Raw genomic sequence first — 14,170 nt, forward strand, 5'->3', positions numbered from 1 at the left:
CCCCAACATTTTTTTTATAAGTGTGAAAGCCAAATCTAAGTTCCACCTTTAAGTGAGTAATAGGCGCTGAGATATGAGTAAGATGGTGTATTTTCTATCACATTAAACAATTATGAAAATCTTAACTAATAAAGGAAATATTTCCCTGTTATTTTTAACCAAGAATTATATTTCAAAGAGAATAGTTATTTTGATATCTATAATACAAAGTAGCTTGATGTCTGTCCGTCTGTCCGTCTGTCTGTCCGTCTGAAGCTTAAGATCTCAGTAACCGCTGAACCGATTGGGCTCTACTCTTCAGGGATTATACCTACTGGTCCTGTGATGGTTTTAAGCTATTTTCCTGGGGGTTGGGACATCCCCAACCCCCAAAAAACTAAAAAAACCACCCCCCCCAAATTTTTTTTTTACATTTTTTGTAAAATCTCAGTAACTGCTGAACAAATTGGGCTCTACTCTGCTGGGAATATATCTACTGGTCCTCTGGTGGTTTTAGGCTATTTTCTAGGAGGGTGGGACACCCCAACCCCCCTAAAAATAAAAAATACTTATTTTCAAATTTTTATTTTTTTTTATTTTTGTAAACAAAAACCAGTAATTGGGTTGGGGGAACCCCACTGCACCATGGGGCGAAGCCCCCATGAACCCCCCCCCCCCCAAAAAAAAAAAAGTTAAACAGTTGTTGCAATTATAGGTATTAAATAAAATTTAAAATAAATATGTGGTCCAATCAGTGGGACTATCAGAGCTTGCGCCGCATACAGGGTACTCGCTTATGCTCACCCCGTACGAGATATACGGTGAACAACCTGGGTTTAATTTTTACGAATAGAAATTTTTGTGCGTCGCACAACCTGGGTTTTATTTTACCAAAGAGTAATTCGGCAAAGAATAACTTTTTTGAAAATATAACTATAAAATTATTCTGGAGGGTTGACTTTCCATTACCTCATGGGGCGAAGCCCCTAGAGGCTAGGGGCGAAGCCACTAGTGTTTTAAAAAGAAATAAAATTTTTAATTGATGGGTTGAAATTGATTTAGAAATAGAAAATTTGAAATCAAAATTGAGTGAGGATATCTTAGACTTATAAAACACACTTCAAGATACCTTTCATGTTAGTAGTATACTGTATTACGTTCTTGGATACAGCTGTTCTCTTCTGTCTGACTATATTACATAAAACTTGCTTCAATAAATCTTAATGTAATTTCTTTTTAGTAGCAAAGGTACTCTAAATTCTTATTTTGTGTCTGATTATGTATCTGATAAAGAGTAAGTAAAATATTTGTGCTCGGGTCTCCCTTTTTTGCTATTCCATTTACCTATAATTCAAAGAAGAAAGATGTCTGTCTGTCTGAAGTAATGATGTTGGTGAATGCACAACAGTTTGGGATATACTTTACATGGAGTATTCTTTTCTTGGGATTAGTTTAAGCTTGTTTAAGGGAAAGACCCTCCCCCCTCCATGAAATTTTATACTTGGATGTAACTTATGATATTACGTGGGGCTCAAATCTGCAATTAAGCTTGAAACACACGATTAATTAGATCTGGCATTCACATGGATCTGTTGATATTTTAAAAAATAATTTTTTTCAATAAACAATTTATGCAATTTGTACGGACGTACATACGGGCCTTAGTTATGTTTTTGCTGTGCTACTGAAAATCCATTATGAACCTAGATAAATTGATTCCTTTACAAGACTTGTGTTGTAATATTTACAGATTATTTTCTAGAGTAATCTTATAATGGATTTTTTCTTATCCTAAAACCTTCTCTTCAGGAACAAGGGAAAACAATCCAGTAAAATTGCTTGTACATAAATATCGTTATAATTACAAGCTGATAAATCAAATTCAAGGGAAGTTGTACAATATTACCTGTAGTTTGATAATTTCTTGTTAATAAATAATTGATTTTAATTATTATCTAAATCAAAGCTCGGCAGCCTCCTCCATAGTTGCGTCAACAGGTAAGCCTCAGTCAGAACGGTTAATCTTTACTTTAGAGAAGCTTAGCCTCACTCAGCCTTAGTCGCCATTATCGCCATTTTGATTATTTGCGGCTGCAGCTTTAAAAATATTCAAAACTTCAGCTTAAAGAAATATGTCTGTTGTTAAAATATAGAGTCTCCAAAATTGAGAGTGAAAAAAGTCGCTCAAAAATCACCATGTGACTTCATAAAAATGAGGGATTATCCAGCTCTTTTTTAAGGGTTTTCTTTCCCACTCGTCCTCTTCTCATCCCTCAATTTTATAGCGTCAGAATTTTTTTGAGCAAATTTCTTCATTCACAAAAAATTTTTTAAATTTGCGGCAGCGATAGCAGATTGTTAATAACATTTTTCTTAATTTCTTTGCTTCTGGATTTTCAGTCGAGAACTGCAGTAGAAACATCTTAATCTTATTTTATCTTACACAATTTAAAATATTTGTTAGTCTTAATTCCTGTTTTCCAAATGGAAAGATAGAATGAGTTGTACAAAATAAATTTAGGGATTTCACCTAAAAGGAAACTATTTCATCAAGATAACTAAACAAAACTAACAAACTTACAGACAAACGGACGTACAGACGCTAATTATAAAGTGCTGTGCTTTTCATATTGATCTCCTACTCAGAGATCTATTAGCGCCAATTCTCCAAAGAAAATAATGGGTAGACAAACGGACAAAGTGAGTTTTAGAGTAGATGCTTAGTGATAATATAAAAGTGAAAAAATTCTCGAAACCTCTCATATCAATATTCAAATGTCTTTATTAGCCTGACAGACTGACAAACCAAATAGTCGTATACTGGATGATCTTTGGCACGGGATTTCACTTTCCCCCACAGCTTTACGGACTGACGGACGTACTAAAAGAAAAAGTTAGGTATAGAGTAGCTTTACTACCAAGAAACCAAAACAAAAGAATAAAAGTTTCCCTTAACTAAAGGTAAGATAGAGGCAGTATCTTAAATTTGTATTCTCACATTTCTACAAAGGATAAAGCAGCGAATGATTTTAAAGAAAGTTTAAAGAGTAGGTAATTTACTATTTTTATTACCATTTACTTTTACCTTTTTTTTGTTTTTTTTACCCAGGGACCTTAAGGGACAAACAATGTACAATGATAAAGTAAATTACCAAAATTATTGGTTGAAATGTTTGGAAACTAACAGTTTGGAACCAAAGAAACAAAATTCAATAAAATACTCAATGTTTTTGAGTTATAATACATGGGTAACATGATTTACAGTGAAATGCCCCCCCTATGGGCTCTATATGAACACTAGCAGAGCTGGATTTACTTGTGCTATTTTATTGAAACAATTTATGGGCTCTATATGAACACTAGCTGAGCTGGATTTACTTGTGCTATTTTATTGAAACAATTTATGTCCTGAGATTTTACTTTAGAATTTATCTGTCTACATTAACATGGATGAGAATGGTTCTAGGAAACCCCAAATTTTACAAAAAAATCTGAAATGGCGTAATCACAATTTTAGTTTGGGACGGTGGTGAATTCTTACCCATAAATGAACCACCGTTTAGGCGAAGGGCTATCGCACTGTTTTATCATTGTAGAGCAGTGTTGCAATTAAAAATTACTAATTTGTTGAATGCACAGAAATTAAATGTTTTAATTTGCATAAAATTATTGTTTTAATTTTACAATTACCATAATATCATAATATCTTTGTCTAGATTCACATTTATATTTCCTAATTTCTTTATATTAGGTGGATGTAGTTAGTATGATTCTCTGAACCGTCGAGTAAACCAAATAGTACCACTTTAACTACTTTTAATCTTTTTAAAAAATAAACTTGTAGCCGACCTACTAATTGAATGTAAGCAAGAAAAGAATATATGTTTGCTTGGTATTCACTTTAGGTTAAGGGAACTTTACTAAACTGTACTACGTACATAGGAATAACCATAAATAATCAAATTTTTTTGTTTATTGTTTATTTGCTATTACTTTTCTAAAACTTAGGCAGGTTTTACTTTTTAGATATAGAGAGGTTTAGTGATGTTTTGAATGCTTACTTCTAAAAAATGATAATAAGGTCATTTTATGTCCATGGCTTTTTATTTAGAGCAGAAAAAAATCTCGGATTATGAGAGAAAAGCCAATGGATTAAATTGATGTACAACTTTAATTATAATAAATTAAATTTTCCATCTAATGGTTAAAACTATTGGTAAATAAGTTAGAACACTGCTAATTTTAATAATTAAGATCACGATTTAATAAAAGTCCTTAATTTTTTAAAGCCAACTAATGAGATTATGTGTTTTACAAGTTAGAGATTATATTACAGTTCAATTTCCCTTCATCCAAAAGAACAACACAAAAAATAACAATGATTTGCGTTTTCTGTCAGATTTTAGAATGAATAAATTATTTTTTTGCTTTGGTGTAAAATATAATTTATTTAAGATTTACTGTAAAAAATATAAATTATCAGTCTGGCGGCAAAATTTGTCATTTTAATGAAGGCTAACTGTCAATACCATTCACAGTATAAAGACCATTTTATGTTCAAATATTATATAGAAAATTGGGTTATATTTTCTAAAACAGCAAAACTAAAATAAAAAAATAAAATTAACAAAGAAACAACAATACTTTACATGCATTTAATGAAAGTAACAAATTTACATGGGTAATTAAAAATATCTATGACAGAAGGATGGACGGACATTTCAAAATATAGAGTAGCTTTGCTACTAAAAAAAGCAACCTTTCTCCTACCCTTTAACTTATTTATTTCAGTTATAACCCCGAACAAACATATTATGCAAATCTGAATTTTCAAAATAGCAGCTTTATTATTCATTTAGGATGATTTTACAATAAATATGAAATGTAGATGCCTCTTTTGGTTACAAAATTCCACTGTTATTTTTTAATTAATCAGCACCAATAAAGCACAAGATCTCAAAAACAGCATTTGGGGGAAATACTGGTGAACAAACATATTATGCAAATCCATGTTAAAGATAAAAATTATCCTGAAAAGTATACAAAAATGTTTTTTTATGTGTTAAAAATATTCATTTTAAAATCTTGATTTTGAGGATGATGACCTTTCAGATGCTCCTGTTGGTGGTGATGGTGAGCCAAATGTTATCTAAGTACATGCCCATTACAACAACTTGTCTAGTAACCTATGTACCATTTTTTGTAGTCATAGCAGCCTCCAATGGAGCCTTCTAACAAGAAATATAACCATCTTCTAAAAACTACAGTATTCACCTTATGAATTGAAGTAAATAAAATTGCAATTCTTTTCTTTTTTAATAACGCTGGGCTGGAGGATGCTATAACTACAAAAATTGGATCATAGTTTAATATATAAGTTGTCGTCATGGTCATGCACTTTGATAACATTTGGCTCACCATCACCACCAATAGGGGCATCTTAAAGGTCATCATCCTCAAAATCAAGATTTTAAAATTGATTTTTTCAACACACCAAAAAACATTTTTGTATAATTTTCAGGGTAATTTTTATCTTTAACATGTATTTAGGTTCATCCATAAGACTGGGGGTCAGCAGCTGTCCTCTAAAGTGATAGGGATCAAATTTATTTTTTTCAAACATTTCTTATTTAGAAAAATCATTAATTTCTACCTTATACTATATTTCATAATAATTAATGCATAAATCCCTTTAAAAATTATTATTTTATCATAATCAATCTTTAAAAGAGGAGAAAAGTGCCAAAAAACCTTTTTTTTGCTTTGTTTTGGATTTGCATAATATGTTTGTTCACCAGTATTTCCCCCAAATGCTGTTTTTGAGATCTTGTGCTTTATTGGTGCTGATTAATTAAAAAATAACAGTGGAATTTTGTAACCAAAAGAGTCATCTACATTTCATATTTATTGTAAAATCATCCTAAATGAATAATAAAGCTGCTATTTTGAAAATTCAGATTTGCATAATATGTTTGTTTGGGGTTTATAAGACTCCTAAATTTTTGTTCTTGTAAAAACACCAATATTGAAAAAAGTACCTAGTGGTCAATAAATTCTGAGCTAAAATTTATCACACTTTTTTATGTATATGAATAATCTAGAAGTCATATATTCTAAAGTGATTCTATTCTGTACATTGCTATTCTAGTCTGTACTACTTTTAGTTACTGTATCTGTTTTGTAAGAAGAAATTAAATAAAAATTATTTATTACAGCCAATAAGAGAATATTTAAATTTATAGTTTTTACTATAAATTTTAAAACAAAATTATAGGGATAATGAATAAAAAATGATAGGAACAAAATATCATAGATATAAAATGATAAACCAATCTTTATGATCCATCTATCTTAGGAAAAAAGAATAAATTCATGCCTTATAAATCATCCCTTTGAAATAAAAGATTCAAAAATAAATTCTAGGATATTTTTTCTGAACTAGAAGACCTTCTCAAATTTGAGTTTTAAGATGAAAGTTAAAGAATAGATATGATTTTACTTAGGAGATAAAAGCAATTTTTACCATAAAAGATAAAACTAACTCTTGAGACCCACTTGAAGCTACTCTGTAAAGGATAACTGAATATGACAGTCAGATAAAACACCCCTTAAAATATTGTAGACGCATCTATTATCATGTAATCTCAATATACAACTTTGCTTTTTTGATTTAATTTGCTTAACTTTATTATTTATTTATACAGGGTGGGGCAAATAAGACCGGACAAATTCTAACTTCTAAACAAATAAACATAATATCTTCAATTTTAAAGATTTTTTTGAATTTTAAAAACTGGCAAGCAAAATAGGTATATGACTAGTAGATAAATCAACACAATCGCCGCCAGCCTCAATCACAGCCTCTACCGGCCTCCTCAACCGCCGGCAGGTCCAGGTCAAAATGTACCTGTCCAAGCTGGCGTAGTTCTCCTTGATAGTGGCAATGAGGGAGGTCTTTGTGGTATGGGCATGTCTATTGGTGCATGCTTCAAAGTAGCCCTGGGCCCAAAAGTCCATTGAATTAAGATCGGGCTGCTGGGAGGCCACATTTCCTTAGGATCATGAGTAACCGCCAAATTGACAAAATCCATGTTTTTGCTCTCATTTGGGCTAGGATTTAGCTACAGTGGACTTTAAGTACTCAAAATGCGTGTCTTGATGAGCTTAAGACACACAAAATTTTTTGGGTCAAATTTCCAACTCCTTCCCTGTCAGGCCCTTCTGTTTGTGATTTCTTAAGGCTCAAAATCTTGAAAAATCGATCTCATTTCGGCTAGGATTGAGCTAAAATTGATTTAAACACGGCAAAATGTGTGTCTCAATGAGCCTAAGACACCCACAAAATTTGGGGTCAAGATTCCAACTCCTTCCCTATCGGACCCTACGTTATGTGATTTTGCGCATTAACCACCAGCGCATTTGGAATCTGCCTTGTTGAACATATGCCCGGCCAGCTCGGTGTACACGTCTATCTTCGTCCAAATTTTTTTTTGTGCTAAAAGGTCATTACCTAAGCTTTTTATAGTGTGGTCAAACCTCCTGATTGGCGCTATGGCCGTTTAAAGTTTGTCCGGTCTTATTTGCCCCACCCTGTACAAGAATATTCATGAAGATTTTCTCTGATCTATCTAAAATATAAGCAAACTGCAATTGGCACAACAGTCCTTGTTATATGAAAACTAAGGCTGGTATAAATGTCTCCTAATAGTAGTCTTTTTTCTCCAGTTGACTGATCCCTAACTTCCCTGGCTCTGACTGGAAGCAGACAATTTATTATAACATTTCTATTCATACAAATTTCAATGTTCATGCCTGCCATCCATATCTGGGATTCTGGGATATGTTAATCAAGATAATACCTATTCCCTCCCCAAATTACAAAGATTCTCAAGTTTGTTTCTCTTTCTTGTTTTGTAAATCACTTTTATCTTTAGATCTTTGATATTGAAAGTATTATACTTCTTCATTTCATTTGTTTTCAGTGGTATTAACCCATTAGTGCCGAGCGCCACTTTTATGGGCCGATCGAGCTGAAAGTTTCAGGGAAGCTTTATAATGGTCAAAACGGAATTCGTATTTTTTTGTTTTGCTCTAGTGGCGTGCACAGGAAAGTTGCAAAAAAACCCGGTTCGGCTCGGCCATAAATACCAACCAGGCATTATTACCCGTTTTTGGTGCTTTCCCCCGGCGTTAAAACCTGGTTTTCCTGTAAAAACCCGGTTATTTTGACCAAAAATCGAAAAATGTAATTTTTGAACGCCAAAAGTGAGATGAACACTTTTTAGAACTTTGATACGATCCGTAATTGAAAACTACACAACCTCATGTAATCTATAGAGCTACAAGTATAATACGAAGCGATTTATTTCAAATTTCGTGTTTAGCCGGCGATTTCGGGTAAAAAAAACCCTGTTTTGTTGTTGTTGTCAAAAAAGATCTATTAGTGAAACGGGGTAATAAAAATTTCAGACTTCAAATGGAAATGCCGAACCGGGCCTATATAGGGCGTAAAAAAACGATAAAAAATCATATAAAAAATAATAATTTAAATAAAACGAATTCACAAATAGATGTACTTGTCAATAAACTTTAGATTTAACGAAAAAAATCAGCGACTTTACTATAAAAACAAAAAAGTTAGATGGGGTATTTTGAATTTTCATGATTTTCAAACTTTGTTGATCTATACCGGCAAACGGAAGTAAGCAAAACTGCCTGCTCCAGGGGGAAATGAAAGCCAGGGTAGTAGAGGGGGGGTTCATACTGAGAATGATGCAATTATGAAGCCGGAAACCGGTTTTTTTTACATTTTCTGGAACCGGGTTTTAAAACCCGGTTCGGCACTAATGGGTTAATTAAAATCTAGTTTTATCTCTAAAATTTAGTTTTTAATTGCATACAAATACTTTTAGAAAAAATTTGGTTTTTAAATAATACAAGATGTTTTGGAAGCATGCCAAGAATTCTGTTTGTATCTTGTATGTTATAAACCAATAACAACTTAAGGACATTATTTTAAAAGGATTTTAAATAATTTCACTAATTTCACATGGATTAAGAACATATTGAAACAACTGTAAAAATGTTAAAACTGGAAACATAATCAACTGTGCCAGTATATACATTTAGGTATATGAGATAGATCACTTAATTGAAAATTGATTCCTATTCACATAGAAATATAATTAGGATGGCAAATTATCAATAAATCATTTGCATGTTATATGGTAAAAGTAGAGATAACTTTCAATGGAAACAAAATGAAAAACTATAGCAACAATTCCTTTTTTATTTGTCCCAGGGGGTAATTCCTTGTTATTCTTGTGTACTAATTAATTGATTAATGTTTTAAGGAATGTACAATTTATAACTAAAAGTATATTTAGTATGAATGATTTTGATTATGAAGAAGGTTATTTACAAGAGCATAATATTAGTTTTAAATCAGTAATTCTATCTCTTTATTTTTTCCTACTTTTTGTACTGTGAACATGTTGCTTTCATTTCAAATAGTCCAAACCAAAATCTTTGGTGAATTGAAAATAAGGTGGACACAATCCAAGGAAGATGAGAGAGATTCAGCAGAGAGGAGAGGATTAAATGATAATTAAATTTGCACATCTCCACAAAGGAGTGGGATTATTTACTCTGCCCCCCCCCTCCCCCCCCCCACCACACACACTCCTTGAACAATTCAGCAGCCCCACCCACACCCAGCATAAATTCTGCGAGTATAATGGAACAAAATTGAATGTAAAATTGGTATTGAAATTTGTGCATTACATGTGCATTCCCTCTACTTTCATGGCCACTATCACACAAACAATTCTCAACATATACTTAACTTTTTAAACTTTAAAATAAATCAGTATAAACTACTCAAAACTCTACAAATAAAATCATGTTATACTATAAAATACACATTACTTTATTTACATGTTCTAATTTCCTGTGTGTTAAAGAAAAAGGATATGTTTGACTGACTATGTAAGTGCAATGATTCTACACAAAAAATATTATTTTGTATATTAGTTTAGGTTATTTTAATATTCTTAGTAAAAATATGCTTTGACTATAGAGTTTTTTTTACCAATAAAGTTACCTTTTTTATTAAATTAATTTTCAGAATTTGGTACCCAATGAAATTGACACTCAATAAGCCAATAATTAATTAAGTCCCAAAATATCTTATTAAACCTTTAATAATATTTTAAATATATATAAAGAGAAAATTCTTGCATTAAAAATTGCATATAAAATCCTATTCAAAGAAATAAATGAAGATTAATACAATTTCTAAACACACTAAAAATCCTCTTAAGACCATCACTTTTTCTGGATACCTTGAATAGAGAGAAGGAAAGTTATATTATTGGCAAGAAACTATGGTTATTAGGAGATGAAGAAATAATCAAACTTTGAGATAAAAGTTTTGATGAAAGGGATTTTTGCACCACCATGGCAGTACTTTTTGCCAATCATGTGTTGACAAACTTATATTGAATGTGTCATTAATTAATTGCAATGGATTATCTTCCTATCTTTTTAATTAAAGATATAGGTAATTAGTTGCACTAGCGCACTATCTAACTATTTAATAACTAAAAATAAAAATATTTACCTATATATATGTTTTAGATTTTCTATCAACTTAATAATTTAAAAATGTGAAATATGGATATTTTTTCTAGGATCAAGGCAAAACCATAAATCTATTTGAAATTTCCATTTAAGGATTTAATGACTTAATTTTACTACAAAAACTAGTTAAAAATTTCCTGCAAGACAAAAAGAATATTAATAATAATTTAAATTTTAATAATTATTTGTACTGTTAATAAGTTTAAACCTTAGCCAATACAAAATATTCAAATAGTAAGGGCAGCAGAATAGTTTTGCAGAATATGATTTGTATGTTGCTTATAGATTGATCTGTCCAGCTTTCTGCATATATATCTATCTATTTCTATGATTGTATAATACCTATATCTATCATCTATCTTTCTAGGCTACAGTGAGACTACACTCCTGCTGTATGATGACATGCACCCTGAACTATATATCTATCTAGGCTACAGTACAGCTGCACTCCTGCTGTATGATGATATGCACCCTGAACTATCTATCTATCTAGGCTACAATACAGCTGCACTCCTGCTGTATGATGACATGTACACTGAACTATCTATCTATCTTGGCTACAGTACAGCTCCACTCCTGCTGTATGATGACATGCACCCTGAACTATCTATCTATCTAGGCTACAGTGAGACTACACTCCTGATGTATGATGACATGCACCCTGAACTATCTATCCATCTAGGCTACAGTACAGCTGCACTCCTGCTGTATGATGACATGCACCCTGAACTATCTATCTATCTAGGCTACAGTGAGACTACACTCCTGCTGTATGATGACATGCACCCTGAACGGAGGACCAGAACACATGAACGACCACCACAGGCCAATGCAAGGTAATATATTCTGGTTAGATTCAATTTATTTACACAATAGTGACAAAATTCAAAACCTGCAGGGTTAGGTATATAAAAAAAACTGCTTTCTTGATTTTTCAAGTTATTTCAATTAGGAGTGAAAATTTGTTGTGCTTATTACGCAATTTGAGTGATATGTATTTAGGTAAAATTGAAATCAAAGGATTTATATTCATTGCAGAAATAAGATAAATTTTAAAATAAATTTTAAATTATAGGAGGAAACGGAGGGGGCAACGCCCCACCACCCGCATCAAACATTCCAGTGCCACCCCCTCAAGCTCCCCCAGATAGACTTTGCGGAATGAAGGTATTTTTTTATCTCTTAAGAAGCGTCCTATTGATTACATCTTTGATTACAATACCTCTAAAGTGAATTGTTTAACTTTTTTTCTTCTCAAAATATAAATACCTAACTTCTATTTTTGAATTAAGAATCACGAAACCTCGACAGATTAAAAGTAATAAATTTCGTATGATAGTTATAGATTTGGTAGATAAGCTTTTGAGGAAGCTTGATACGAGTCCAGGCTATTTTGTGGGGTACACCAATTCACGAAAAGTAACATTCGAATTATAAAAGTTAAGCTATCCCTGTTTCTCTGAACGTTACTGCATTAATCCATTAATTATAGTATACCTTTTCCATAAATATTTAAACTAAAATAATTAATTATACCCAAGCTCAGTCCCAATTTTTGCTTTCCCATACAAGGAAAAAAAACTTACTGAGTGGAAGTTTTAAGAAAGCAATTTATTAACTATAGATATAATAATTATGTTATTCAGAGGATGACTAAAACTTTTGATTACATGACCTTCATAAGTCTATCCTTATATAAAACAGTTGTGCCTGTTGTGGGCCAAGTCAAGGCTTTAACTTATAATTTCTCGCACCTGGTATAAGTAGGAACCAGTTTTACATCTTTTGTTATGTTGGGCCAAGATTCGACCCTAGCACCTTGTACAGTCACAGATTTGCATGGTTATTGGTGATAAATAACGACATGCAATTCTTCAAATAACATTGTAACTACATTCTTGTATTGCTATAAATTCCACGTCAATTTCATTGTGCCTTATAATGATTAAAAAGGAAATATGACACTGTAATTTTGACGAATGGTTAGACTTTAGCAGGATATCAATCATAATACTTAAGGAACTTTAATTTATTGCTTTTTAATTATATATGTATGTATATGAAATTTCATATATTAAACACCACAAAATAGCATCATATATAAAAATAGCAGCAAAAAATTACTCTATTCTTAGTGGTTTATAAAGAAAGTAGCGACTACTCCCCTAAGATGTAGGGACTATGTAATGGAAGGGTTGGAAAGAAAAATTTTCTAAAACCAACTAAAAAACGCTTAATTAATCGGTTCAGTAGTTAAGCTACAGACAAAAACCTTATTACTTTGAATATTAGAATGTATATTTTAACAAAAACTATTAAATCTCAATGGTCAAGTAAGACTTGAACTTGTCTCGATAATTTTACACCTTACCTTAACAATAGCTATCTATAACTATCATTATTTAATCATGAAGGTGAATGTCAAATAAAGTAGTTTTAGTCTTCTTGGTTTTATCTTTTGTTGGGCATTTATTTTTTCTCTCCAAAAATGTCTAACTAACATCATTTAGATTTGATAAGAAGAACCCAGTACATGCAGCCAACAATTGAACTGATTTGGGGGAAGAATAATTATTTCAGTTTTATGATTTTGGTAGCAATGGCAACCTTTTTACCCGTCACATAAATGAGATTTTATTCACGTGATGGCAATACCTAGAGAGCTTTATCGGACAGACTTATAACTCTGCATATTTTATCTTCAAAAACTCAATTTTGTTCAGCTATTTGTTAAAATGATATAAAACATAATTTTCTGTTTCAGGCCAGTGATATTGACAAGTACAGTAGGATTGTGTTCCCCATAACCTTCCTCTCCTTCCATCTCATGTACTGGATGATCTACTTGACCATCAGTAATGAGGTTGTTGATGATCTTGTATACCTAGAATAAACATCCATCTCTCTGCTACACATTCACTTTGCAGTGAATGTGGACTCTTCCAAAATTTGGATGATATTTTGCAGTAATTCCTGTCTAAAAAAGGTTAGGACCATAATAAAAAAACAATAAAAGAAAATAAATGCTGAAATAAAATGATGAATCAGCCCTGATGAGATATTTCTGAAATTAATACTCTAAGTAAAGCTAAAAGACAAATATAAACCTATGTAACTTTGATTGCATAATAAATCAAAATTTGATTAATAAGAGTGATACCTCAAAAAACTCAAATAAAGGTTGATTAAATTACGAAACATTAAATACTAAAATATGATATTTTAGAGTTAAGTGTTCTTTTAATCAGTAAAGATTAAACTATATTAAATGACATGTTTCCAAAAATGAATATAAAGTAATTGTTCATAGTTTAAATGTTCAAGACAAAATATTATACATATACATAAAGATAATTATAATCCATATATTACAGTGTGTTTTTTTTTATGAGAACTTTTTTGAAAGCAATTTTACCCCACTTATAGTTATCAGAATTTAATGATTAATGGCTTATTTTCTTCGTTTTTTAATGTAATTAATAGAACACACAAAAAAAATATTTCAGTTAATAGAACAACAAAAATATTTAAGTTTTTATTTTAAAACAAC

General features: G+C 31.3%; 1 protein-coding gene across 2 annotated transcripts in view; it reads left to right on the forward strand.

The window, feature by feature from the left end:
- LOC145329988 (gamma-aminobutyric acid receptor subunit beta-like) overlaps nucleotides 1-13,906 on the forward strand; it is a 113,098-nt gene extending 99,192 nt beyond the window's left edge. For both annotated transcript variants that reach the window (XM_080174491.1, XM_080174492.1), the window contains exons 9-11: nucleotides 11,366-11,456; nucleotides 11,696-11,787; nucleotides 13,385-13,906. In XM_080174491.1, coding sequence (XP_080030617.1) covers nucleotides 11,366-11,456; nucleotides 11,696-11,787; nucleotides 13,385-13,513 — 312 coding nt within the window. In that variant the 3' untranslated portion in view covers nucleotides 13,514-13,906. The remainder of the gene's footprint in view (nucleotides 1-11,365; nucleotides 11,457-11,695; nucleotides 11,788-13,384) is intronic.
- Nucleotides 13,907-14,170: the final 264 nt, after the last annotated feature.

This window comes from Acartia tonsa, chromosome 10 (genome assembly GCF_053477335.1).
Source record: "Acartia tonsa isolate MP-2025a chromosome 10, ASM5347733v1, whole genome shotgun sequence".
Taxonomy (NCBI): domain Eukaryota; kingdom Metazoa; phylum Arthropoda; class Copepoda; order Calanoida; family Acartiidae; genus Acartia; species Acartia tonsa.